At 38.8% G+C, this 27,293-nt stretch overlaps 1 protein-coding gene across 1 annotated transcript in view; it reads right to left on the bottom strand.

Annotated features, from left to right (window-relative positions):
* Positions 1-27,055, bottom strand: part of Itgbl1 (integrin subunit beta like 1) — a 246,366-nt gene extending 219,311 nt beyond the window's left edge. Inside the window, exons 1-2 of the mRNA XM_032917634.1 lie at positions 26,801-27,055; positions 25,715-25,932 (exon numbers count right to left, since the gene is read on the bottom strand). Of these exons, the coding sequence (XP_032773525.1) occupies positions 25,715-25,932; positions 26,801-26,898 (316 nt within the window). The 5' untranslated portion in view covers positions 26,899-27,055. The remainder of the gene's footprint in view (positions 1-25,714; positions 25,933-26,800) is intronic.
* Between the last annotated feature and the right edge of the window lie 238 nt (positions 27,056-27,293).

The raw sequence follows: 27,293 nt of genomic DNA on the forward strand, positions 1-27,293 counted from the left end.
TCTAATAAAGAAATGTTGGATACTGTGTCATCACCATAAAAACCACATGAAAACCACATTCCTTCAAAATGCCTGAACAGTGAGCTATTTAGGTAACAAAAATTGAAAGGAAACATTTAACTATGCGTTCTTGGGTCATGTTAAAAGAAACACAATTAGTTTTAATGTCTATATAAGTGAACCTGGAAAATCTAGTAAATGGATCTCAGATTAGAAACTAGCAACAGATGGCAACACACTTTGTTCAAAGCCAAGTTTCTCATAACCTTGAAATTCTGAAAGGTCTCCAAAGAAGAAAAATCAGATAGGCTTTCAGCCTGGATTGTCCTCAAGACAGATGAAGCTAATGGACTTGTGTCAACAGAGAGAAAATGAGATCGATGTTTACAGGCTTTGGTCCCCAGGAGAAGGACATTTTGTCATCAGGCCTATGGAATAAATCTTCAGACAAAAAGTCACATGTGGAAGTGTACTGTCAGGAATCACAGGTGATGGTAAAGGGCACATCACTCAAGAGCCGAGCATGGTGTAGCTGAAGAATGCAAGGAAAAGGTAGATCTTGACAGGTACAATTTTCCCACCACTGATCAATCACTCCAGACCATGACAGAGAATGCTAGATGCCACCTGAATCACATTCTCAAAACAAAAAGGACTGACTGTATACTAAGAATCAAAATGAGAAAGGGACATGAGGATAATTGAAAAGGTTTAGTAGGGCTACAAAACTGGCTCCATGGATAAAAGCACCTTCTTCCAAATCTCATGATCTGAGCTCAATCAGGAGCACATGTGATTGAAGGAAGAATTAACTTTGCAAGCTGTCCTCTGCCTTCAAGCATGTACCATGGCATAAGTGTATGAAGATAGGGCATATACAAACATATGTTTACAAATAGATAAATAAATAATATAATGGGGGCTTTATTGTTTGTTTGTTTGTTTGTTTGTTTGTTTGTTTGAGACAGGGTCTCACTATACAGCCCTGGCTGACGGAAACTACCTATGTAGACCAGGCTGGCCTCAAACTCATAGAGATTCGTCTGCTTCTGATTCCCAAATGCTTGGATTGAAGGCTTGTGTCACCATGCCCTAACAAATACAAAATATTTTAAAGGTATGATAAGATAGCTTTATTTTATACAGGAAGTAACACTAATATTATCTCATAAGAATTTCTTCCACCCTTCTGTAGTACATTGACTTTAAATAAATCTTTGGGCTAAAAGTTAAAGTTGGAAAGAAAAAAACAATATTCTGCCAAGGAAGGAAGTCTTCCAACTTAGCCACTTTCTAACTCAACTCCTAGAGGTTACCCCTGACCTCTTACATCAACTGCAAAGAATAGAAACTTGTAAATAGCACTGATAGCTTGAAATCTCTTATATCACTAAAATCGATTATTCTACCCATTCAAATATTTTATCTATTCTATTATCTATTATCATCTATCTATCTATCTATCTATCATTCATCTATCTATATATACAAAAAACTATCTATCTTTTTTCTTTCTATCCATTTAACTATCTTCTATTTAACATCTATCATCTACCTGTGTGAAATACATTTTAATTTATAATATACTTATGCTGCCTTAGAGGAGTCTTCATAAACATGTTTGTCTTCCACAAACCTGAGGCTTCTTCTCTTAAATTTGAAAGAAGACAGTCTAAAAGGTTAGAACTATCATAGAGTCAAGGCAAAGTAAAAGAAGAGCTTGATTTTCAGCTTCTAAAATTTGAAATAGAACTACAAAGGAAGACACTGAACATACTGTAGTACCAGGCATTGTCCAAAAGACAAAGACCCTCTAACTTCCTCTTGTAGCCTCCAGTTAACCCAATAATAGCCAAGAGCAGCAAATTATATATCAATGAATCATCTAGTTGAATTTTTAGGAGGACCTGAAGGAGGAGAATGGCATTATAGCCTTTCAAATATGGGAGAACTGGGGGAGAAGAAAGGCCAAGGGCAGAGGGAGGAAGGGTAAGGCACAGACCCACAGAGGGGAGGCTGATCATCCTCTCAGGGACTCCACAGGATGCTTCCAAGTCTGTCTTATTTCAAATTCACTACTATTTACCATAAGAAACCTGAGCAGGAAATTTGTATCCACTGAAGTTATAAAAAGGCCCTGAAAACTGCCATAAAATCTCAGCACCATGGAACCAAATGGTTTCCTGGATTCTAAAAGCATCCCCTCTTATACTCCATTTCCCTTCTCTTAACAAAATGGCAACATCAGATCCTATGTGGGTAACCATCGAGGGTTCCACAAATGCAGTCACATATTTATCTAAAGCATATGAAATTCTAAAAGAAAGAGCAGTACATGTTCTAAGTGTTTTCTGTGAAAGGCAATGTCCATTTGGATTACTCAGAATTTTTAATATGATAAATTTGCCTAAAATAAAAAATTTAACCTTTCAAAGAAAGGAGTGCTAAGTGACACACAAGCATAAAACATGCAGCATAGCCTGCTAGCATAGAAATACCACAGCTCTGGTGGCTTAAAAATTCCTTCCTTCTCCTAATTTTGGAGACTGAAAAATCAGTGGAATAGGTTCTGGATAAAGAACTACTTCCTATCCTGCAGATTTTTCAAAAGCTTCATCTACAAACGCCATCAGAATGGGGCGCAGGCTTCCAAACATGAATCTTAAGGGAGCAGAATTCAGCAGTTCAAAGTGCTGGGTAAATTGAACACTAAGGCTGTTTTCCCTGAAGTGTTTCCACCCTACAACTAAGCTTGTGAGACAAAGTTAACATGAAAACGTTTTGCCTTTTACTTGTTCTGAAAGCTAACAATCATCCCACCAAGACCTTGGTCCACCTCCCAATCATTTCTATTTTTTCACAGTGAGTCAGACAGACTGAAGGTGGTGTTTTCAGTGCACATCAGCAGTACAGTGTCCTTTCATAAAAGTGACCTCATCCCTAGCAGAACATTAGGGGTTTTTCCTCTAGTGTGAAAAATTTTAAAGTTGCACCACTTTTTGGCCTCTCCAATGGGTCTTCACAGAGGTTAGTTAAAATCATGAAGCCGTAACATTCATATATCACAGAAAATTAATTTTAATTAATTAATTTTGCCTCAATTCCAGTTTCATCTTAGTTTGCACTTGCCAACATGTCAGCAAAACAGCTATGATCTTTAATTGTAACTTTCTCGTATTAGTGACATCAATGTAAATATTCAAGGTAACCGATTCATTCCTATATCAGGGATGGTACTGGAGAGAATTTGGTTTGATTTTATGTCACCATCAAACATGACTTGTTAACGGCAGGCTCCATATATCACTTTCTACACCTCAGTCTTTTTCAGCAACTGAGGTGACATAAAAGCAATCAGATACGGCCATAACGTCTACAAGGCCACCTGTCTCTTGGGAAATGTCAGATACTCACCTAATCCACCAAGCACAGGCATGTGTAACTAAACATGCAGCAGTCAGAATAATACAGGTCAGCAAGATCACTGCTAGAACCTACAAGCAATAAACCCATTTCTAGGTTTAAGAGATAGTAAGACAAAACTGTTACAGAACACTGGGCTCGGTTGGTTCTGACCTAATTACAGCTAATTACCAAGTTGACAACAACAGGGGATGGACTCATAATTTTGCCACCTGCTTTCAATTTGTTTTTCATTTGAATGATGCCACTGCGAATGATTTTTTCAAAACAGCCAATGTTTAATATTTATAGGATAGTATTCTATATAAACTCAAATCAACTAAAATGCACACAGCTTAGACTTGTTTATATCATCTGAAGTATTAAAAACCTATGTACTTATTGAATAAATGAATGGCACCTAAAACAATAACAATTACCATTAATAATTAAAATAAGTGCAATTTGCAGTGCTAAACACGATATTCAAATCACTTTAAAAACTTTAATGCTGTAAGAGTTTTAGGTTTAATATATGAAAACTATCTTGCATGCTTGCACAACTTCCATGACATGACCTCTAGTATTTCTTGTAGGTCGAGTCAGCCAGTAAATTTTCAGCCTTTGTTAATTCGGACAAACTTTTTACTTCACATTTATTTTTCAAGGATACTTCTCCAAGGGCCAAAGAGAGACAGTTTAGTGCTTCCAAATTGCTTGTGCTGCAACTCTGACAATAACAACCTAAGTCTGATATCAAGAATATCACAGAACCAATTCTTAAAAGTTTTCCTCTGATGTCCACATGAGTGTCATAAAACATGCATGTTTGCATGTAGAAACATCATAGATACACACACACATACAAACATACTTATGATGTAGCAATAATAAATTTGATTTTATTTAAAAACGGAACACATCCCTGCTTCGCTGAGTCTAAACTTCTAGATGTATGTTACCTTACTTTTTAGCACTTTGAAGCTGCACTTTAACTTTCTTCTCACAAAGAATTCTTCTGTTATCTTTATAAATGCTCTCTGTATGTGAAACATATTCCTGCTCTAGCTAGTTTAAATATTTTCTCCTTGCTACTAATCTTTGGTAGTTTTCTATAGTGTGAGTCCATGAAGTTTTCTTCAGCCTTTCTTTGCTTTTAGATTTATTGTGATTTATCTGTGCTATTTTCTTCAAATTTGAAATGTTTTCAGCTATTATTTATTCAAATACATCATCTGCTCCCCACAGACTAAATGATATACTTGTGAGACTATGCAGTCTTTTAAAAGTTCTTTGCAGATAACCATCGCTTTATTCCTTCTTTTAAACAATGCAAACTTTAAATTTGCACTGTTTTCTGATCCTCTATCTTCAAATCCACTAACTTTATTTTTAAGCGATTTAGTTTGCCATTGACTTCTTGCTCCGTTTTTTATTCATGACAGATGTTTTGGTTTTCATATCTAAAATGCAACGTGGGCCAACTGGCAACATTAGCAGACCAAAATGACTGAAATTTTTTAAAAATTAAAGAAAACATGACTTGAGTTAAAAAGTCTACCGCTACAAAACTAAGTCCACAGTACAGAATATATGAAACCAGATATTGCTATCTTTTGACTCTGGATATTGTCTGATTCCTTTCATGTTTTCCTTGGACATTGGAGAAGACATTTTGTGTATTTTATTTTGCTATGAAAAGAAAAATAAAGTTCAGGAAAATACTTGAAGCAAAGTAGTTAAAATGATCCTTTGAAAATCCTGCAAATTTCTTTATTTGCCTTTGCAATTTCAAAACATACATGGACAAAAAGCAGATATCAATAAACACAAGTGTGCCACTTTATGAAAGAATAGTGATTGATGAAGACAATCAGAGGGAAGCTCATCAGAACGGCAATCCACTTTCCATTGAGAAAGTCTTTCCATTTGAGACTAGGCTATGTGGGACACAGAGTTCCTGAATTATCTCAGCTTTCTTTTGAAAAGGTGGTGATGAAGAAATGGAAAAAATGATAAAGAGGACAGGATACAGTCTACACTGGGGCCTTCTCATTTTCCCATTTACCTGCATGTCTAATTACCCACTTTTTCAAGAAACCATTTGGATAAAATGATCACCTACACTCCTTTGGATATTTTTTTCCCGTTTTAAGAAGGAGTGGGAGCATCTGCATTTTGGTCATCCTTCTTGAGCTTCCTGTGGTCTGTGGATTGCATCTTGGGTAATTCAAGCTTTTTGGCTAATATCCACTTATCAATGAGTGCATACCAAATGTGTTTTTCTGTGATTGGGTTACCTCACTCGGGATATTTTCTAGTTCATTCCATTTGCCTATGAACTTCATTAAGTCATTGTTTTTGATAGCTAGGAGGGGATATGGAAGCAAAGTTTAGAGCAACGACTGAAGGAATGGACATTCAGAACCTGCCCCACATGTGGTATATATATATATGTGTGTGTGTGTGTGTGTGTGTGTGTGTGTGTGTGTGTGTGTGTGTGTGTGTGTGTGTACAGCCACCAAAACTAGATAAAATTGATGAAGCTAAAAATCACCTGCTGAAAGGGACCGGATATTGATCTCTCCGGAGAGACACATCCAGAGTGTCCAATACAGAGGTCAATGCTAGCAGCAAACCACTGAACTGAGAACAGGACCCCCTTGCGGGGAATTAGAGGAAGGATTGAAAGAGCTGAAGGAGCTTGCAACCCCATAAGAACAACAATGCCAACCAACCAGAGCTTCCAGGGATTAAACGACTACCAAAAGACTATGATGCACGGACTGACCCAGAGCTCCAATTGCATATGTAGCAGAGAATAGCCTTGTTGGGGCACCAGTGGAAGGGAAAGCCCTTGGTCCTGGCAAGGTTGGACCCCCCCAGTGCAGGGGAATGTGGGGGTGGGGTAAGGGATATGGGTGGGGGAACACCCATATGGGGGGGGGGCTTATGGACAGGAAACCAGGAAAGGGAATAACATTTGAAATGTACGTAAAGAAACATATCTAATAATAATAATACTAAAAAAGAATATCATTCTACTTAAAGGGATATGTAAGAACAATGACTTTGATTTTGAAAAATATGTGATATTAGTAAGAAAGTGAAAGGATCACCTTTAAAGAAGGAAATTCTTTTTAGGTAGAAAATGTGTGAATATTCGATAATAACTTAAAGAAGAATACATGAGTTAGTGAATGGCATCTGGACTCTGACATGTGCCAGTAATTGGAATTATCTGCTTCTACGCTTTGTGGTATCTTCTGCACATATGCAGAAGGATCACATAGAAGGTAGGTAAATGGGAGACTGGGTATATATAAGCAAGTTTCTTTTAAATAACAGGACTTTTTCTCTCCCCATCTTCTGTGCTGTCTACCTCACAACTCCATATTCACTTCATGACCTCACTAAAATTATTATTGTTAAACATACACACACACACACACACACACACACACACACACATACACACACCCTACAGAGTCCACTTAGTGTTACTGGTATGTGTTTAGGACTGACCACTTGGAATTGGATAACCTATGAGGGGGCTTGTATCTGGAGAAGACTGTCCCTCTATAAATAGCTATTTGTTGGCAGTATTGCTTTATCTAAATATATGGCCTTGTGAAATATCATTTGACTGATGGAATACTTACTTGAGCCATACTCTCATACCCAGAACAGGTATCTGGATTTACCTGGTGATTTGTTTTGCCCATGGATATAGTGTTGTAGAGTAAAAGTAAGTTCTGAGTCAGAGTTCTGAAAGACCACTCATATTTCTTCTTGCTTCGACCTTCTAGTCATCTTCAACGATGAAAGCAAGCTCATGTGAATCATGTATAAATCTAAGCCAGCCTGAAACCTGGACCCTGGCTTTGATGTAGTTGGAATGCATCCTCAACAATGAGATATAAATATTCATTATTTATAAGTCACTGAATTGCGAGTGGTCCACAAAGACAATATTATAGAATATTTTACTGTGCTTGAGGAGTATACGACATAATCAGATATGGGAATGAGTTTATAAAATTGACAACAGTAGTAAGAGTACCTTTTGTTGAACCCTTGTTGCATGCCAGGGTTTTTTTTTTTCTGAGTCCTTATACGCACAATAACCATATGAGGATGAAGTCGATGCACAAGAAAATCAGTTTATTTCCTCAAATCACACAGTTCACAATAAACAGAACCAGCTTTTTGACCCAGGCACTTCTTTTTCCATTTTCTCACTAATCTGCCTCTTAAAATGCCATGCATGAAAACAGTATTTAATAATTTTAGCCTGATACTGCATGTGGCCATTCAAAATTTCAGAGAGGGTATTTAATAATTTTATGCATCTGTTATTGGTGCATCACTTGGAATGGTTAACCTAATAAGAATAAAGGATTGTGCAGTTTGGTCATCAGATAATGTGGATCTTAAACACTTCATTTAATCGCTCACAGATGCTTGTCTTCATCTTTAGTGTGATGAGATGATTTACAAGATTTTAACTCTATGTAAAATAAATACAGCAAACACTAAGTGTGAAAAGAATTATCAATGTCTTATTTAAAACTCAGGATAAGCTTACAAGTTCTGTTATTGCTATTAACCTTTCTTTCTTTCTTTCTTTCCTTCTTCCTTTCTTTCTTTCTTAAGTTTGTGTCATGTCTTAGTAACTATTCTACTACTATGAAGAGACACCATGACCAAGGCAACATATAGAAGAAAATATCTAACTAGGGGCTTGCTTAAAGCTGCAGAGTGTTTATTCTCATCATGGTTATAACTTTGGCAAAAGTAGGCAGCTGGGCAGGCATGGTACTAGAGAGGTAGGTAAGAGCTACATCCTGACCCATAGGCAGCAGGCAAAGAGAGATACTGAGGCCAGCATTAGCTTTGGAAGCCTCAAAGTCCATCCTCAAGTAACATACCTCCTCTAACAATTCCACCCCTCCCAATCCTTTCCAAATAGTTCCACCAACAGAGAACTAAACATTGAAACCTATAACTCCATTTTCATCCAAATAACCATACTCCATATAAGGTTGCTTTATATTTTTTTATTCATTTTAGAAAAAGAATCTGTTATTCTCTTCCTAGTGCTGCCAAACAGCACCATTCAGCTTAGGGTTATCCTCTTCCACACCTTATCTGTCGGGCACACAGTGAGAAATGCAGACTACTCAGTTCTTGATAACCACACAGCTACAAGGTAACTTGTGTTTATAAAGGAGTCAAATTGAATTATTTGGGAAATTAAGGAATCAATTTTATAAAATAGTGCTGCCTGTGTTACAACTAAGTATTCTTTCTTGGTATTTGTAGGAAGCTGTTTCAGGAACTTATGTGGACACAAATAACCGAATACTCAAATCTATACATGAAGTGCATAGTATTTGCATATAGCAAGTACATATCTTTTCATAAACTTCAAATCCTCTCTATAGTGCATCCAACATGATACAATACAATAAATATAAATAATACATAAATAGTGGTCATTCTGTATTTTTCAAAAAAACAACAGAATTTAGCAATAGGAACACCTTTTTCCTGAATAAGTTGTGGTTCCATGTTTGGTTAGATTCACACAGAAAGAGAACTGAAAGACACACACAACAATAATTATCAGTGGAAAAAAAGTTCTTTTTTTTATTATTAATTAACTTGAGTATTTCTTATTTACATTTTGAATGTTATTCCCTTTCCCGGTTTCTGTGCCAACATCCCCCTAACCCCTCTCCCTCCCCTTCTTTATGGGTGTTCCCTTCCCCATCCTCCCCCCATTGCCGCCCTCCCCCCAACAATCTTGTTCACTGGGGGTTCAGTCTTAGCAGGACCAAGGGCTTCCCCTTCCACTGGTGCTCTTACTAGACTATTCATTGATACCTATGAGGTTATAGTTCAGGGTCAGTCCATGTATAGTCTTTGTGTAGTGGCTTAGTCCCTGGAAACTCTGGTTGGTTAGCATTGTTGTTCATATGGGGTCTCGAGCCCCTTCAAGCGGAAGAAAAGTTCTTAAAACCCTCAATGAACGTAGAGCTTTCCAGATGAGCTGAAGGTCACAGGATCTCCCTCCTCAACACAGATGCAGGTAAGTAGGTGTGTCCCACTCCTCTATGCAACCCAGAATCACCAGATCCAGGCCCCCTCCCACAGCATCTCTGCATCAAACAAAACACAGTCCAAACCTAAGATGTTCCCATCCTTCCATTATAACCCATCATAAATGTGTAATAAATGCTTTATGGTTTCAACTCAACAGAGTCTCAAAGAAATTAAGTGTCTTCAGAAAGTCCCACAACAAGGAACAAACTTGGTGGAAACAGAGCATGTTTTATTATTTCCTGTTCCTATGCATTATCGTTGGCATTCTGCCTTGATGTTTCTGTCCTATCCAAATCAGCCTCTCAGCTTCCCAATGGAGGAAAAACTTATTTAGCTCAGTGAAGTCTATGCTATGATAGGTCATTATTCTGTCACTTGTGTCTTAAAGTGCTATGTCACCTGTCAGCAGAGCCATTTGAAATGCAGGAGGATAGTTTCCAAGAGTGGCATTATTCAGCATGCTCTGCCAGACACTTTATATCAAGACCCAAAGCCCAGCACATGCATGCAATGGATAAAGCTAATGGCCCCCAACCTCCCCACTCCTCCCATCCCTGTGTGAATCAACTTTCAGTTCTCCATGGATGTCCCTCATTCTGCATTTCTCTGGGTTCTCATTGCTTTCACATCATTCAGACTCCACTTCCTGCCTGTAGCTACACAATGAGCCAGAGCTCACAACCTGTGTATCCTGAGAGGGGAAGTGAGGCAGGAACTGGTGAGAGCTGAAGAACCCAGCATCAGTGAGAGAACTCCTTTAATTGGAGAGAGGGGGGTAAACAAAGGCTACTTAAACTTTTTGGGGGTGGGTAGGGCCTTTCAGGGTAAGTGTGCATCACAGGGCCTGGGTGCTGGGGATGCCTCATTTATATAAGGAAGAATTACAGGTACTGGTGGCCATGACCTTGTAAGGGGAGAAGAAGTTTAACCTGGCTACTAGGCTACATAACCTTCTTCAAGGGGAAAACGTAGGGGTACAGGGCTACTAGCCAGGCCACAGAAGAGGGGCAGGGAGCAATCCTATTCCTGCCTATCTCAGGGTAAAATTTCTATGGTTTGAACATGCCTAGACCCCACTCTTGCACGCTTGCTCTGGTTTGACTCCTACTCCCATTCCCAGGACTCCTCAGTCTGACACTTTCATATCAAAAAGGTCACATTTATATTGAAACTGGTGTGGTTGAACTTTTAGGTTCCCTTTATGACTACTTTAATATTATGAGAGCTAGAGGATGTTTTTAATGTGTCATTCATAAAAGTTAAAAATCCATCACAGATAATTTGTTCACGAGAATAACAAGTACATAGATTCCACACCCCACCTACATTATCTTATTTATTAATTTATTTATTTTACTTTTATAGACTGCAGATTGCAGGGTTTCTTCCATTAATGACTCAGGAGAATTTTTTTCGTATTTGGATAATAGTTAATGCAGAATACATTCCCTTGAGGGATTTCAATTATAACTAAGAAAGTGTTCTGCCTTGATAGACCAAGAAATCGTGTATCAGTAATTTCTGTTATTCTTTGAACTTCTTTGAACATCACATCCAAAAGGGATTCCTTCTCAGTATTTAAGCTTTTATGTACATTCTCTAACAAAGGCAGAAATGAGAATCGACATTTGATTTTCTAGAGAAAAAAAATGACACATTGGATCTTAAAATGTAAAATGAGACCCCCTGAAAATTTGTCTGTATTTTGGTTCTTCAAAACTCTGTGAAAATATTTTCCCAAATATGTAATTTCACTTTAATAATGTGCTTCAAGATAATCTTTATATAAGAAGGGCAAATTTCTACTCAGTAATTCTCAGTTTAACTGTCAAATGACTGTATTTGCCACTTCTTAAAAGTTACAAAAATTGAATATCTATGTCCAAAAAAAGCATATGAAAATGTAAGTTGATTATTTTCAATATTCTTTTGTGTTACCATCTCAGCATTAAATCCAAGGCTCCAATCCACTCAAGCAGGCAATTGAAAGAGTTTTATCCGCTATATCAAATATTTTCTTTTTCGAAACAAATGGATTATTTTTAGGTCAAACAGCTGTTAGAGCTTATGTAACTACTGATGTTGACTGAGAAAATAAAAGTCTATAACTTGTGCTTTGTATTTTGTAGAGAAAAAGGCTTAAACAGCCAAGTCATTTTTTTAGAAGAATAACTAGTTTTGTGTAACTATTCAGCACAGCACTTAATAGTAGCTTTGAGAACATATTAATCATCAATTAAGAAATAGACTTATCATGTTTTGATTTTCTGATCTTGGCTCCTCACTCTTCCCCATGAACTTAGAAATGAATGTATAGTTACTGCTTTGACATAGAGAAATTTGAAGTAATGCTCAGACTCATTGAACTCTTAAAATGTGCTTAAAATCTGATAAAATATCAAGTCAGGAAACTCTGGTGGTTAACTACCTACTTGGAATAATTTGGTATTTGAACCAGTAACTCTCATAGACAATTACTATGATAGGTCTTGGAGCAGTGACACTTATTTAACAGCACAAGAAAAGACTGGGGTGGTCTAAGGTCAGGGCACTGCCCTTATACAGTCCTTTTCTTCTGTTCCCTTTATAAAGCCATCATTCTTCAACCCAACCCTAAGTAAGATTTTTCGGAATAGATGAAAGAGTGATTTCTATTACAAGATACAGTTTCTTATTTGCCAGGAAATGTGATTCTTGAAAAGACAAAGCACTCTTTTTTCAGAGAAAATGAGATTTGTAACCTTCTCCCAGCTCTCTATCTTTAACAATTTAAGAGTTAATGGAAAATAGCTTGAGAATTCACCTGTGAAGAGGCCTAAGAACACCACAGAAAATCTCTTCAGCACCCTGGTCCCAGATGTACAAAATTCCACTCTCTCAGGGATGATTCTGCCCCTTGAATCCTAGACTAACCTTAAGAACTAAATTTCCCAAAGGACAAAAGCAGTTGCTCTCCTAGTTCCTTTGGTCTAAAACTCCTTTCAGCTAATATCAGAAAGCAGCTGTAACATCACTTCCTTGTATGTCTAAAAGACTAGCTCATGCTCATGGAAATGTCTATAAGAATGTACAAAATCCAGAGTGCCAAAATATTACTAGTACAAAGTAAGTGTCAGAATAAGATTATTTAGAAATCAACCCCATCCCCTGGGCCTAAAACCCTAGCTGCTTGCCCAGACACCACAACTGCACTAGGCACTCCAGATAATACTCCACCCTCTGCCTGCGAACTCCTAGAAAAGCACAACCAATAGCCCTAAACTGCACCCCATCCCCTGGGCTCCAAATTCTGACCTGCAATTTTAGAAGAAGACTTCTTTCTTTCCTGGAGGCCACTGGTTCTAGAGAACCTAGAGGCAATGTTGGTACCCAAAACCTCACTGATCATGCAGTCCACAAAAATCCCAGCAGAGACATCCTACTAGGTTACCAGAACTCCAGCCAATTCAGGCCAGAATACCAGAGAAGAAACAAAACAAACAAAACAAAACAAAACAAAAAACAAAGACAAACAAATAAAAAAAGACCCCAAAAACAAAATAAATAAACCATTCATCTAACAAAGATAAACTATAACTCCAACCCCAGATGACAGAGGCCAGCATATAAACAATTTACAACAGCCAGAGCAGTATGGCACAACCAAAGCCCAGCTATTCTACTATAGAAAGCCCTGGATATTCCAACACAGCTGAAGCACAAGAAACTAACATTAAATACAGTCTTATAAAGATTATAGAGGCCCTTAATGAGGAAATGAATAAATCCCTTAAAGAAATCCAGGAAAATGCCAGTAGGAGAAGAAAATAAATAAAACTGTTGAAGACATGAATATGGAATCAATAAAGAAAACACAAAGTGATGGAATCCTGGAGATAGAAAACCTAGGTAAGAGAACAGAAACTACAGACACAAGCATCACCAACAGAATACAAGAAATAGAGGAGAGAATCTCAGGCAGTGATGATATGATAGAAGAAACGTATATGTCAGTCAAAGAAAATGTGAACTACAAAAAACTCCTAATACAAAATATCCAGGAAATCTTGGACACTATGAAAAGACCAAACCTACGAATAATAGAAACAGAAGAAGAATATTCCCAACTCAAAGAACCAGAAAATATTTTCAACAAACTCATAGAAAAAAATTCCCGAAATTAAATAAAGACATGCCTATAAACATACAAGAATCTTACATAACACCAGTTAGATTGGACCAGAAAACAAAGTCCCCTTGCCACATAATAATAAAAACATTAAATGTACAGTACAAAGAAAGAATATTATAAGCTATAAAAATACTTAATAAAATACTTGCAAACTGAATCTAAGCACACATCAAAAGGATCATCCACTGTGATCAGGTAAGCTTCATCCCAGAGATGCAGGGATGGTTCAATTTATAAAAATCTGTCAATATAATTCACCATATAAACAAACTGGGAGAAACAATCACATGATCATCTAATTAAATGCTGAAAAAAAATCTTTGGCAAGATCCAACACCTCTTCAAGATGAAAGAAAGGTCAATGTTACAAGCACATACCTAAACATAATAAAGGCAATATATTGCAAGCCAATAGCCAACATCAAATTAAATGAAGAGAGGCTTAAAGCAATTTCACTAAAATGGTTTTTCACTCTCTCCATATCAATTCAGTGTAGCATTTGAAGTTTTAGCTAGAGCATTAAGACAACTAAAGGAGATCAAGATGATACAAGTTGGAAAGGAAGAAGTCCAAATATTACTATTCACAGATTACATGATAGCATACATAAGGGACCCCAGAAGTTCTACCAGGAAACTCTTACAGCTGATAAACACCTTCAGTGAAGTGGCTGTACACAAAATTATCTCAAAAAAAATCAGTAGCCTTCTGTCTTAGAGTCTTTTTTTTGGGGGGGGGGAGCTGAGGACTGAACCCACTTAGTTAGGGTCTTATTGCTGTGAACAAATACCATGACAATGTAAGAAACAACATTTAATTGGGGCTGGTTTACAGGTTCAGTCCATTAACATCAAGGCAGGAGCATGGCAGCATCCAGGCAAGCATAGTGCAGGAGGACCTGAGTTTTACATCTTCACCTGAAGGAAGCCAGGAACAGACTGAGCATCCCCAGGCAGCTAGGAGGAGGGTTTCCAAGCCCACCCTACAGTGGCACACTTCCTCCAACAAGACCACACCTTCTTATAGTGTCACTCCCTGGGCCAAGCATATGCAAACCATCACACCATCCAATATACAAACTATAAATAGGCTAAGAAAGAAATCAGGGAAATGAAAATCTCAGATAGCCATAGATAATGCAAAATATCTTCGTGTAACTCTAACCAAGCAAATGAAAGACCTATATGGAAAGAACTTCAAGACTTTGAAGAAAGAAATTTAAGAAGATATCAAAAGATGGAAAAATCTTTCATGTTCTTGGATCTTAGTATTAACATAGTAAAAATGGTCATCTTAGCAAAAGCAATCTACAGATTCAATGCAATTATAAAAATTCCAACACAATTCTTTACGGATGTTGAAAGAATAATATTCAACTTTATATGAAAACAAAACAACAGCAATAAGAGAATTTTTGGAGGCACCACCATCCCTGATTGCAAGCTTTACTACAGAGCTATAATAAAAACTGCATGGTTTGGGAATAAAAACAGAAATGGTTTTCAATGGAATCAAATTGAAGACCCAGAAGCAAATCCAAACACCTATGGACACTTGATTTTTTTGACAAAGAAGCCAAAATTATACAATGGAAAAAAGAAAGCATCTTCAATAAATGGTGTTAATCTAACTGGATGTTTGCAAGTAGAAGAATGCAAGTAGATCTATATCAGTCACTCTGAACAACACTCAAGTGTAAGTGGATCAAAAACCTCAACATAAAATCAGGCAGACTAAACATGATAAAAGAGAAAGCGGTGAAAAACCTTGAATGCATTAGCACAGGAGACAACCTTTTAAACAGAAAACCAACAGCTCAGGCAATAAGATCAACAATTAACCTGGGGATCCATCCCATATGCAGTCACCAAACCCAGTCACTATTGCTGATGCCAAGAAGTGCTTGCTGACAGGAGCCTGATATGGATGTCTCTTGAGAGGCTCTGCCAGAGTCTTACTGATACAAATGAGGATGCTTGCTGCTATACCCATCATACTGAGCATGGGGTCCCCAATGGAGGAGTTAGAGAAAGGACTGAAGAAGCAACCCCATAGGAAGAACAAGACCCCCCCCCCAGAACTCCTGGGAACTAAACCACCAACCAAAGAGTACACATGGAGGAACCCATGGCTCCAGCCACATATGTAGCAGAGGATGGCATTGTCTGGCATCAATAGGAGGAAAATCCTCGGTCCTGTGAAGGCTCATTTCCCCAGTGTAGGGGAATGTGAGGGTATTGAGGTGGCAGTGGGTGGCTGGGAATGGGAACATCTTCATAGAAGCAGAGGAAGGGGGGATGGGAGAAGATGGAAAGTGGATAACATTTGAAATGTAAATACATAAGATATCAAAGAAAGAAAGGAAGGAAGGAAGGAAGGAAGGAAGGAAGGAAGGAAGGAAGGAAGGAAGAAAGAAAGAAAGGAAGAAAGTGAAACTGAAATTTTTCTGTAAGGAAAAGGATACTATCAAGAGGACAAAATGGCAGTCCACAGAAGAGGAAACGATATTCACCACTGCCAGTGACCAGCCCAGCATCCAGGGTAGATTGAGGCAGGCAGTGATGGGTGTTGTTGGCAGTTGCCAGAGCAAAAGTTGCAATTGTGGGAGCAAAAGTAGCTTACTTTTGGAAATTTTTCTTTTGTTTAATTCTTTGCTATTCTATGGCCAAAAGCTGCTGCCTTCTGGTAATTTGACTTCCACTCTTAGCAGCCAGAGATTTAGAAGTTAGTCATTAGGGCTCTTTGTTCTTTTAACTCTCAGGCCCCTTGCTGATCAGGTGAGTGTATTCACTCTTTGTGAGACAGAGAAAGGAAAGTGATAGGCATGCAGAAAAACACTCACTCTGGAGGAAGTGGAGAAAAGAAGCTCCAACAAACCTTTATTTCTGTTCTCAGTATTATACTTATTCTAAAAATTACCTCATAAAATTTTCAGGTAAAACTATTACAACAGGATACTTGATTACATGGTTTTCTAAAAACTTTTACATTCCAATAAGTCCATAGTAGGTGTAAGGCAACAATCTATGTCATAGGTCCATAAGACTTAAGGAATTACAAAAGAATTGTTTACATCTCATTCCATCAAGACTAGTACCTGATTAAATATTCATCTATCTCCCAGAGTTCTAACTTCATTATAAGTTTAAAACAATTTTAGCACAATAAAGCTAGCATAGTTTTGTCCAGAGACAAGTCATCTGCCTGGTGTCTTTGGAAATTTTGTATAGATAAACTAGTCAATATTTTATTTTCTGTCCTTGTACCTACAATAAATTGTCTAAAGTTGACAGATAATGGTCTCACAGCTAACCTAGAGAGACTATTTCCTTGATCATATTTTTTTTCTAAGCTTGCTTTCTTTTCCTACTGCAATTAGCCATTGGCATATGAAGGTTTGTAGAGCTCTATTTGCTGCTTTTATTCTATAGGAAGCTTGAGATTACTTGTATCAATTTAGGAACTCTATAGATTCACTATCAGGAATTAGGAAATCATCAGTTCATCTGAACAACATTAGTACATGAAAGTACCTCTTCATATTAATCTGCAGAAAACCTGTCCAATAGGATGGGCTAATGCCCAGGAATGATTAGGCTATGTACCAGTGACAGGAAAGGAATATCAGCAACAAGAAGCAATCTTGAAATGAAGTCTCTAAGGACCCGCATTCTCAGTGCTCACTCATCACAGTCTTATGGAATGGTGGGCCATTGTCAGAAAACTGATTTGCTTGCCTTAGCCTTCCCTAGATGGCCTCTGTCAACCAACCTCACATCTGACAGAGGGCCAATATCCAAAATGTATAAGGAATTCAAGAAATTAGTTATCAACAAACTAGGTAATCCAATTTTAAAATGTGGCACAGATCTAAACAGAGAATTCTCAACAGAGGAATATCTAATGGAGAAGAAACACTTAAAGAAATGTTCAGCATCTTTCGTGATCAGAAAAATGCAAATCAAAACTCCTTTAAGTCTCTGTTTTATACCCATCAGAATAGCTAACATAAAAAACTCAAGAGATAGCTCATGCAGACAAAGAGTGGAGCAAGGGAAACAATCCTCCATTGCTGGTAGAGTGAAAACTTGTACAGCCAGTTTCGGAATTTATTTGGGGGTTTCTCAGAAAGTTTGGAATTAACCTCCCTCAAGACCCAGCTATACCCCGCCAGCATATATCCAAAAAAAAGAAAGAAAGAAAAAATGCGTCACCATACCATAAGGATTCATAATAACTAGAAACTGTAAAAGCCTAGATGTCCCTCAACCAAAGAATGGATAAAGAAAATGTGGTAGATTTATGCCATGGAGTATTACTCAGGTATTAAAAACAATGACATCATGAAATTTGTATGAAAATGAGTGGAATTAGAAATGATCACTCTGTGTCAGATAACCAGACCCAGAAAGACAAACATGGTATGTACTCACTTATAAGTGTATATTGGCTATAAAGAAAAATAACAACCATGCTTCAATCCACAAGCCCAAAAAAGCTAAGTAACAAGGATATATTAGTGAATTTTACTAAAAGAGGGAATAAAATAGTATCATGAGTGAACCCGGAGAGGACAGTGGACAGCAGTAGGTGTGGGGATGGAAATAGAGGGAGAGACAGTTAGAATGGGGAGGTCATTTCTGGGATAAGCTAGAAACTTAGGGCAATGGAAATTCCTAGGAATCTATGGTTGGTCATGCTAAGACTCCTAGCAACTGGGGATATGGAATCTGAATCAGCCACCGCCTTTAACCAGGCAAGATTTCTGATGGAGGGACTGGGACACTGTCTTAGGCTTTTTTTGCTATGAAGGGGCAATATGACCAAGGCAACTCTAATAAAGGCAAACATTTCATTGGCGCTGGCTTACAGCTTTAGAGGTTTAATCTTTCATAGTAATGGTGGTAAACGTAGTGGAATGTAAGAAAACAAGGAGTAGTTTCTCAAGTAGTTCTGGAGGAGTTGAGAGTTCACAGGCAGCAGAAGGAGACTCTGTTTCACACTGAGAGTAGCTTGAACATAAATGATCGTCACAGTGACATACTTCATTCGATAAGGTCCTAGCTTCTAATAGTGCTACTCCCTGACCAAGAATTCAAATGTGAATCTGTGGGGATCAAACCTATTCAAACCACCATACATATAAACCCAGCCACAAAATCTTTGGCCTACAATTTGTCCTACCTACATAGACTAAGGTGTTGATAGACACAGAAACTTCTCCTTGCCATTCACATGCACAGAAATTTACAGTAGGGTGATTAGATAAGAAAGTCTTCAAGTGTATAACTAGATTACTTTACACCTTAAATGGCAAAGGAGGGTCTGGAGATAAATAGTTTACTTTGGGTTATTCTAAGTGAGTTTGGCCTAATGGTCATTAAAGGTGGAGAGCTGACTCAACATAATGACCAGAGACATGAATCTATGAGGACCAAACAACAGAGGACTTTCAAATAGGGCAGCATGAGAATGGCCAAATATCCTGTTGATAATTGAGACATTGTCAGAGGTTGACAGAAAGTCTGCAGAAAAGACTCCTAGAAGCAAAGTAGACCAACTTTAGTAAAACAAGCACCTCAGGAATATAAGCACAGGGAACTAAATTCTCTCAACACCAAATAACCAGGAAGCGGGTTATCTACAAGACCAGAGCTCCCAGAGACTAAACCACCAACCAAAGAGTACACATGGAGGGACCCATGATTCCAGCCGCATATGTAGCAGAGGATGGCCTTGTTGGGCATCAATGGGAGGAAAGGTCCTTGATCCTGTGAAGGCTCCATGCCCCAGTGTAGGGAAATGCCAGGGAAGGGAGGCAAGGGGTCTGGGCATGGGGTGAGGGGTTTTTGGAGGGGAAACCTGGAAAAGATGATAACATTTTAAATGTAAATAAAGAAAAGAAGGCTAAGCCCAAGCACAGCTAGACAAAGGCAAAAGAGTGGACAAGGAACACTGGGCAAGTCTTTAAGAAAGGAAATGGAGAATAAAAAATGATTAAAAGAGGAAAAACCAAAGTATGGAATAAAAATAGGCTTGGAAAGAAATTAATTACTCAACAGTCTAGTAGAAAACATAGTAACTGTGGGGCAGAAAACTCAGGTTAAATAGTCCTCAGGTTATGAAAATCCAGAAAGTATAATATTTTTTACAAAGTTTTGTCACTCAATGGTGATTATTTAACTACCCTGTGCAAGAAAATCACATATGCCTAGGATATTTAATGTGATTTCCACTATTTTTGTATGTTTGTGGATAAAACTAATGTAGATAAGAATGATATTCTGAATAAATGCACATATTATATAACTCAAATATATTTATATGTAAACATGGAAATTATTTGGAATATCATACTTTATACAAGTTTCTCCATAAAGAAACTGAATTCAGTGAAATTTAATAACTGGTTCACAGTTGTCTATTCAAACCAGTTAACAGTTCAGGCAAGATTTCCATCCAGTCCCAGGATTATTGTTTAATGGAGTAGAGTCTCATTCCTCCATGAGTTCTGTCCTCCATGGCATCTCTACATAAAAAGCACTGGTCTTTAATAAGGGCTGTAAGCTACTGGTTAAGAGTTATCTAGCTCTTTCCCTAACCCATTTATCCCATTTGCTCTATCCCATTCCCATCCACTCATACCTCCCTCGGATTCCATCCATTATCTCACTTACCCCTGAGTGCCCAATCACAAGAACAACGCTCTTTTAAAAATCATCCCAATTCTGTCTTGTTCTCTCTCCCTTGGGATGCAAATGTACTCAGCATTTAAACTTAATTCTTGTCCATTGAATCTGCACATCACACCATGCCCTTGTGTACCATCTCATATCTGTGAACCACAGCACAAGCCATCATTCCTATAGTCCAGAAATCAGTTGCTCTAATCTGTTGTTTAAGAGGCACAAACTGCATCAAGGTTTATTGATCTATTTAACTTCTTCAACAGTGCAGATGGTTCAGTCCTGGTTAAAAGGGGGAACAAAATAATTATGGGAAGTAGAGGGAGGGAGGGATCTGAAGGGATGAGAGGAGGGGGGGAAAGGGAGGGAAGATCAGATGTGAGAGAAAACAGGGGAGAAGTACAGGGGGTCAGGAAATTGAATGGAAGTGTGTAGCATTGGGGCATGGGAAACTGGTGGTAGCCACTAGAAAGTCCCAGATGCCAGGGAAGCAGGAGGGATGACATTAGCTGAAATGCCCAACAAAGGAGAGAGAGATAACCTGTAGAGACCATATCCAGATGTAAGGCTCGGCCCCAGGTTGAGGGATGGGGCCACCTATCCATCTCAAAAATATTAACCCAGTATTGCTCCTGTCTAAAGAAAATACAGAGACTAAAAGTGGAACAGAGACTGAAGGAAAGGCCATCCAAAGATTGTTCCACTTAGGGATACATCCCATCTGCAGATACTAAACCCAGATACTGTTGTTGATGCCAAGAGATGGGGATGCTTGCAGCCAACCATCAGACTGAGCATGGGGACCGCACAGGAAGAGTTAGGGAGCTGAAGGGGTTTGCAACCCTATAGGAAGAACAACAATACCAACTAACTAAACCCCACAGAGCTCCCAGGGACAAAACCACCAACCAAAGAATACACATCGAGGGACCCGCGGCTCCAGCAGCAGATGTAGCAGAGGATAGCCATATCTGGCATCAGTGGGAGGGGAGGCCCTTGGTTCTGTGAAGGCTAGATAGCCCAGTGAGTCAGGAGTGGGGAGTGGGGGGAGGAAGAACCCTCAGAGGCAGGAGGGAAAGAGATGGGATAAGGGGATAGCAAGGGGAAACTGGGAGGGGGCAACATTTGAGATGTAAACAAATAAAATAACCAATAACCAAAACAAAACAAAAAAAGCCCCTTCATCTGTAACTTCTTTCAACAGGTCCCCTGTTACTTTGCCTATGGTGCTAATATCTAGCCAAGCCGAATCTGTGTGCCCTTCCTTATTCCTAGTGCACCTGTATGTCTTCCCAAATCTCATCTGGTACCTGATTTCTTTTTTATTTGGAATTCCACGTCTTTTTCCCCCCAACAACTCCCTATCCTTAACATTTTACATCAATTTCCTTTCTTTATCAAAATCTAGCCAGTGTTTAATAACTGGATCAATAGAATCCTCACTGGAATTATACCCTACACTGCATTAAATGTACTTGGTAGTTCTGGTAGCCTTTCTATCCAATGGTAACCACATAAACCCCAGCTTCCCAACCATTTCAACGGTAGAGAACCTAATAAACACACGGTACTTTGTGTCACCTAAATTGAATTCTGTAGTTGTCCCCAGTTACAACATATATATATATATATATATATATATATATTTAAGATGCCAAAGGTGTCAGGTTCTTCTAGAGCTGAACTTACAAGGTACTGTGAGCTACTTGACATGTGTGCTAGGAACTGAACTTGGGTCTTCTCTAAGAACAAGTGCTCTTAACCATGAACCATCTCTCAAACACCCTACTTTACTTCTTTATGTTTTTGTGGAGATCTGTGCCCACGAAAGAAACACTGACCAATTTTAAGTGACACATTTCAAAAGCAACTCTAAAACCTTTTCAGGAAACCTATTTTTTATTTTAATAAAGCGCATCATTGCTACTCATGGGATTTGTCCAGGGATGCTTTAGAAATACCATGCTAAAGTTTATTTTCATGCAAAGAAAAATGCTGCTGCTGTCAGAGATATGATTTACCAAAATTAGTTTATCCCACAATAAACCATCACACCCACAGAAACTGTCACTGGCCAGATTCCGTATGCTGCAGAAATGAGAGATAGATTCAGGTACCATGAACACATTGGGCATTGGAAGAAAGGTATTTGTGGTAGTGTGGACATTTTCAACCAGCTCAAGCTAAAATAGGCACAGTTCTTATGACTCACGGTATAAGAATCCTAACTGACTATGCTTTGAAAGGGCAGAGTGTGCATAATGCAGATGTTTGGAGGCTAGGCCAAAACTGCTATCCTTGCTTGACCTTTTGAGCTTCAAATCAATAACAGGCCCTGACTACATGAAGAAAATTAGATCGATCTCAGCCACAAACACCCAACAACCATAAGGCCAAGCCTACCTACTTATCTTTTTACCTGTCCACCCACAATGCTCCACACATCAAAACATTAGTATTCTTTGAGCATTCACTTCCTGTCAGACGCTATATGAAATGTTTTTCCCACATTAAACTTTACAACAGTCCTATAAGGTGATTACTGCTAAGATGCTCATTTTGTGGTATTAGAGAGGTGACTCGGTAGTCAAAAGCAACTGTTACTCTTAAGAAAGACCTAAATTAGTTCCCAGCATCCACATGGTGGCTCACAAACATCTGTACCTCCAGATCCAGGGGATTGGACACCTGCCTCTGAGCTCTACAGGAACAAGGCATACATGTGGTCATGAAAGCCTGCAGCAAAATATTTATACAGGTAAAATGATCAATATATTTTTTTAAAGATTTCTCTTTTTTTCAGATGAAGAAATGAAGGCTTGGATGTTTAGGTAACATACAATTTCAAGTACTAGATGGACTAAGATTTGAAGTCTGAAATTTTCTGACAGATTTTTATTTCTGTGATATACAGAGGCAGGATTTGTTTTCTTCAAAATTGAAAGGAAGTCTCTGCCAATTATTATATTTCCACAAATAACTTACAGGACTTTACTGAGTCAAATATCAGATGGATTCACAAAACAAACGAACAAACGAAAACGTTATTTTACAAGATTTTCATCCCGATTATGAAATCGAAAGTAGAATGGAGAAGCTAAATCTGAAAGCACAGAACAGGAGGGTGAGCTGGCAAGGCAGCTCTGGGCTTCCCGTGCAGATTCCTTCTGGGCCTGGCAAATGTGCTCACAGCAGTGTCAGGGGCAGACACCATACAAGACCCTAAAGGGAAATCTCAGTGGCCAGCATAAGTGTGTACATTCCTCTGCAGTGTAAGAATGTCAAATGAGCGCAAGCATTTCACTCAGCTGTGAACAAACAAGGATTTTGCCATTTACAGAAAGGCACAGAAAACATGTGACTTGGTCCTGCGTTTAGAATCAAGAAGGAAAGAATTCAGTGACTAAGATGTCATAAGTAAACAACCAATTCCTCCAAGAAAGAAGGAACTCAAAAGCCCACAGCATCACAAGCCAGATTCACAGCAAGGCAGCAACCAGGACCCTTAGCAGGAAAGCTTATGTGATGGCCTTGAGCCATTATTGCTAGTTTTACTAGCTACAGGCTAGATCTCACCACTATATTTTTTTTAAACAAACAAGAACACTAAAAGTCCTGGAATTATTTTTCAAAACTCACACTATTTTGAAAGCCTTACCAGAGACAGTAAAGGCAGAGAGACTGGTATAACAAGAATTTTGGTTTCTTTAAAAACACAAAAATGTTATGGGAATATGTTTTTGTTTTAATTCCAGGTATAGTATATGGGGCTGCTTCAGATTGACCATAGCAGCTAACTATGACTTGTCTCATGCTCAGGAAGGGGCATGATTTTACCAGATGAAGAGAGATTACATTTGGAATTCTGAGGACTCTTCAGAGGGTCTACAAATGCCAGAGCCCTGAGAGAGGATGTTGCTGCTTCCCTGTTGCTGCTGTTTGCTGAAGTGGTTGTGAGCAGAGATAAGAAGAAGGAATTGGATATACTGATGATGAAGTTCAAACTTGCCTCAAGGGACTAAATGCCTCTAATCAGCAGGAAGTAACCTAAGGAGATCAGCGCTCTCTTTCCCCTTTATCCTTCTTTTTCTCCTACCTAGTGTTGGGGTGTTGGAAGGGATAAGGGTGGAGTAGGAAAGCAGATAAAGGACCCCAATAAAGCATGCACAAAAGCATGATTACAGACTGGGTGATCGTTGAATTTGGAATGGAATGCAAATAAAAGCTTTGCTTTCATTTCAAGGAGCTACCCCTAATAATTCAAGCTTGAAGCTATTGTAGTTATATGACAAGGGTTGAGTCATAGTGCTCACAAGGTCTCACAAACAAACCACCTAGAAGTACCCAAGCTCCTTGGAGTACCTTCTAGGGTTATTTCTTTAAGACCCACACAACCTAATTATTAGAACTCTCCCAATGTACTCTTAGGCCCAGATTCTGAGTGGAAACATTGTTGTTATAAATTTAGTTTTGATCTCTTGATGTTATTGTTGGACACCTAAGTCCTAGCAGCCTCAAGGGTAAAATAACTTGCTTTGTTTTCCTATTAATGAACCAAGCCCTGTTTGGCACACATTATGCTGGCTTTGCTAGTGAGTTTCCTGCATTGGTCACAATAAATTAACTGAGGCAGGCTGCTAGCCACAAGTAAATGGCCCGATTTTACACACAATTGTTAAAGAGGTTAAAGGTTCTGTCCCTTTTCAGTGACACATTCTGATGAACTTGAAATATGCTTTCAATTGTGCAAGAGAAATAAATATACTTTCCCTCCACTCTGACTGCACGGAAGCTCAGAATTTCCAGAAGTTAAAACAAAACTCATCCAAGTAAGTATGCGACTTTGTAATTTTTTTTTTGTTGTGGTTTTAGATATGTTCCTCTCTTTCTGTCTGTGAAGCCCATCCTAGGAGTGAAAGGCAAATCTGACCTCAAAGGCAAATCTGCCAGATTATATTTCCTATAAGATGAGGATCAGAATCTTCAAATATGATTAACATGCACAAGAGAGATAAGGGAGTCCATCAAAGTAACTCTAGTGGTGAGGCTGTGAAGAAGCCAGTCCACGAAAAGGGGCCACAGGAAAGTCAAGTGAAGTGTAGAATGTATATAAGTATGCATATATAATATATTTATATACATTTAAACATATGTTTATATCAAATACATTTATATATAATTATATGCTTATAATATACACTTATATTTATAATTTTCACTTAAGTGAATGCTCCAGAGAAGAAATATTGTAATAAATGATACTGAAATTTCATAGAAGCGTGACTTCTGATAGCAATAACTGTCTGGAGGCAGGTGACTCCCAAGCGGGCAGTGCCTCTGCCTTACCTGCACAGGTTTTCCCGTCGTAGGTCTCGCATACCCAGTCATGGCACTCACACAGTGGCCCAAAGTAGGTGCCAGGTTCAGTCACGTGACAGATGCACACCCCACACTCGCACCGGCCACGGTCATGGCACAGAGCGCTCCCTGGGGGCTGCCCAGGTGCACGACATCTGCGCTCGGACTCTGCCCGGGACAGCCTGCAGGGGGCGCCCGACAGGCTTCTGCAGGAGATAAGAAAGGCCACAGCTAGGCCACAGTCAGACACAGACACCGCCCCTTTTACTCCCAGCCCATACTCCATGGAGCAGAGGCCTGCAGCCTCACTCATTTCTCTGTGGGCCAAGCAAGCCTCTGAAGGGCTGTTTTAAATATGACTAAAAATAGCACCTTCCAAGTAGAGGCGACAGCCTCTTGCTCCTTGGCGGATTGCCACTGAATCTTAAATGCACATTTTGATTAAATGTAAATTAGTCTGAAGTATGATACTTGGCTGGCTTTTTGTTCTTTCTCTTTAAAAAGTACCCATTGCTACCTAATAGCTAGAGGGAGATTATTTTGTAAAAATAAAGAGAAGGATATATAGAAATTTAACGTATGATATATATGATAGGAAGCAATGCTTTTAAATTGTGTTTGAAGCAGACCTTAAGAAGTCTACGCTTAAAAAGTTGGAACGGAACTTGTCTCTTTCAAAATGCAATAAAAGATGTGACAGGACCATCAAGCAGGTGCTATATTATTAAGTGGAAATAAAACTGCCTTACAGGCTATGAGGTGAGACAAGTGTGCTCATCTTTGATTTGAGGTAAAACAACAAAAACAAACAAACAACCCTAACACGTATTTGCAGAGGGAGAAATGATCCTTGTTTTATTCAATGAGTATTTTTCCAAAGGAAAAGTGAATGAACAGATACGAAGCAAGATTAAGGTTAGATAATAAGGAAAGAAAAGGCAGAACAGGTTGAAAACTGTTTATCTCGCGTCCCACTTAGTAACTGCTCTTGGCTTAGGACAGTCATCTGTAAGCTTGAGTTCTGCCACCCACAGCAGGGCAGGTGTGTCTCAAACAACAATAAACCAAACTTACCTCAGAGATGGTGAGAAGCTTTGAGGTGCAGCTGACAGCCCAATGAAGAGAAGGGAGGACACCAGCAACAAGAAGTTCTTAAAGCCTGGGGGATGCATGCTGAGCTGTGCAGGCGGGAGGGCAGACCAGCTGCACTGCTGCTAGGTGGGGCTTCCACCGGAGGCAGCAGGAGGAAGAAGTGTCACCAGCAGATGTCCAGGCAGAAGGACTTGGGATACCGGAGCTCACAGGTTCTGGGCTCCTCCTGGAGGCTCAATTGCCTGCGAACACTTGGGCAGTGGATCCGCTCTGGGCGGGGTGCGGGTGCCAAACTCCTCCAGTGGAGAGTCTAGGCAGGGAAGTAATTAGAAACAGTTGTACAAGCAGATGGTTTATTTTGACATTTTAAAAAAGTGTCCTGTTCACAGATTTGAGAAAATCATGTCTTTCTTCAAGTACAGGCCCCAGAAATATTTAACAAGAGGATATTTGGACTGGCTGATAGGAAAGGCAC

The sequence above is a fragment of the Rattus rattus genome, chromosome 12 (genome assembly GCF_011064425.1).
Source record: "Rattus rattus isolate New Zealand chromosome 12, Rrattus_CSIRO_v1, whole genome shotgun sequence".
Taxonomy (NCBI): domain Eukaryota; kingdom Metazoa; phylum Chordata; class Mammalia; order Rodentia; family Muridae; genus Rattus; species Rattus rattus.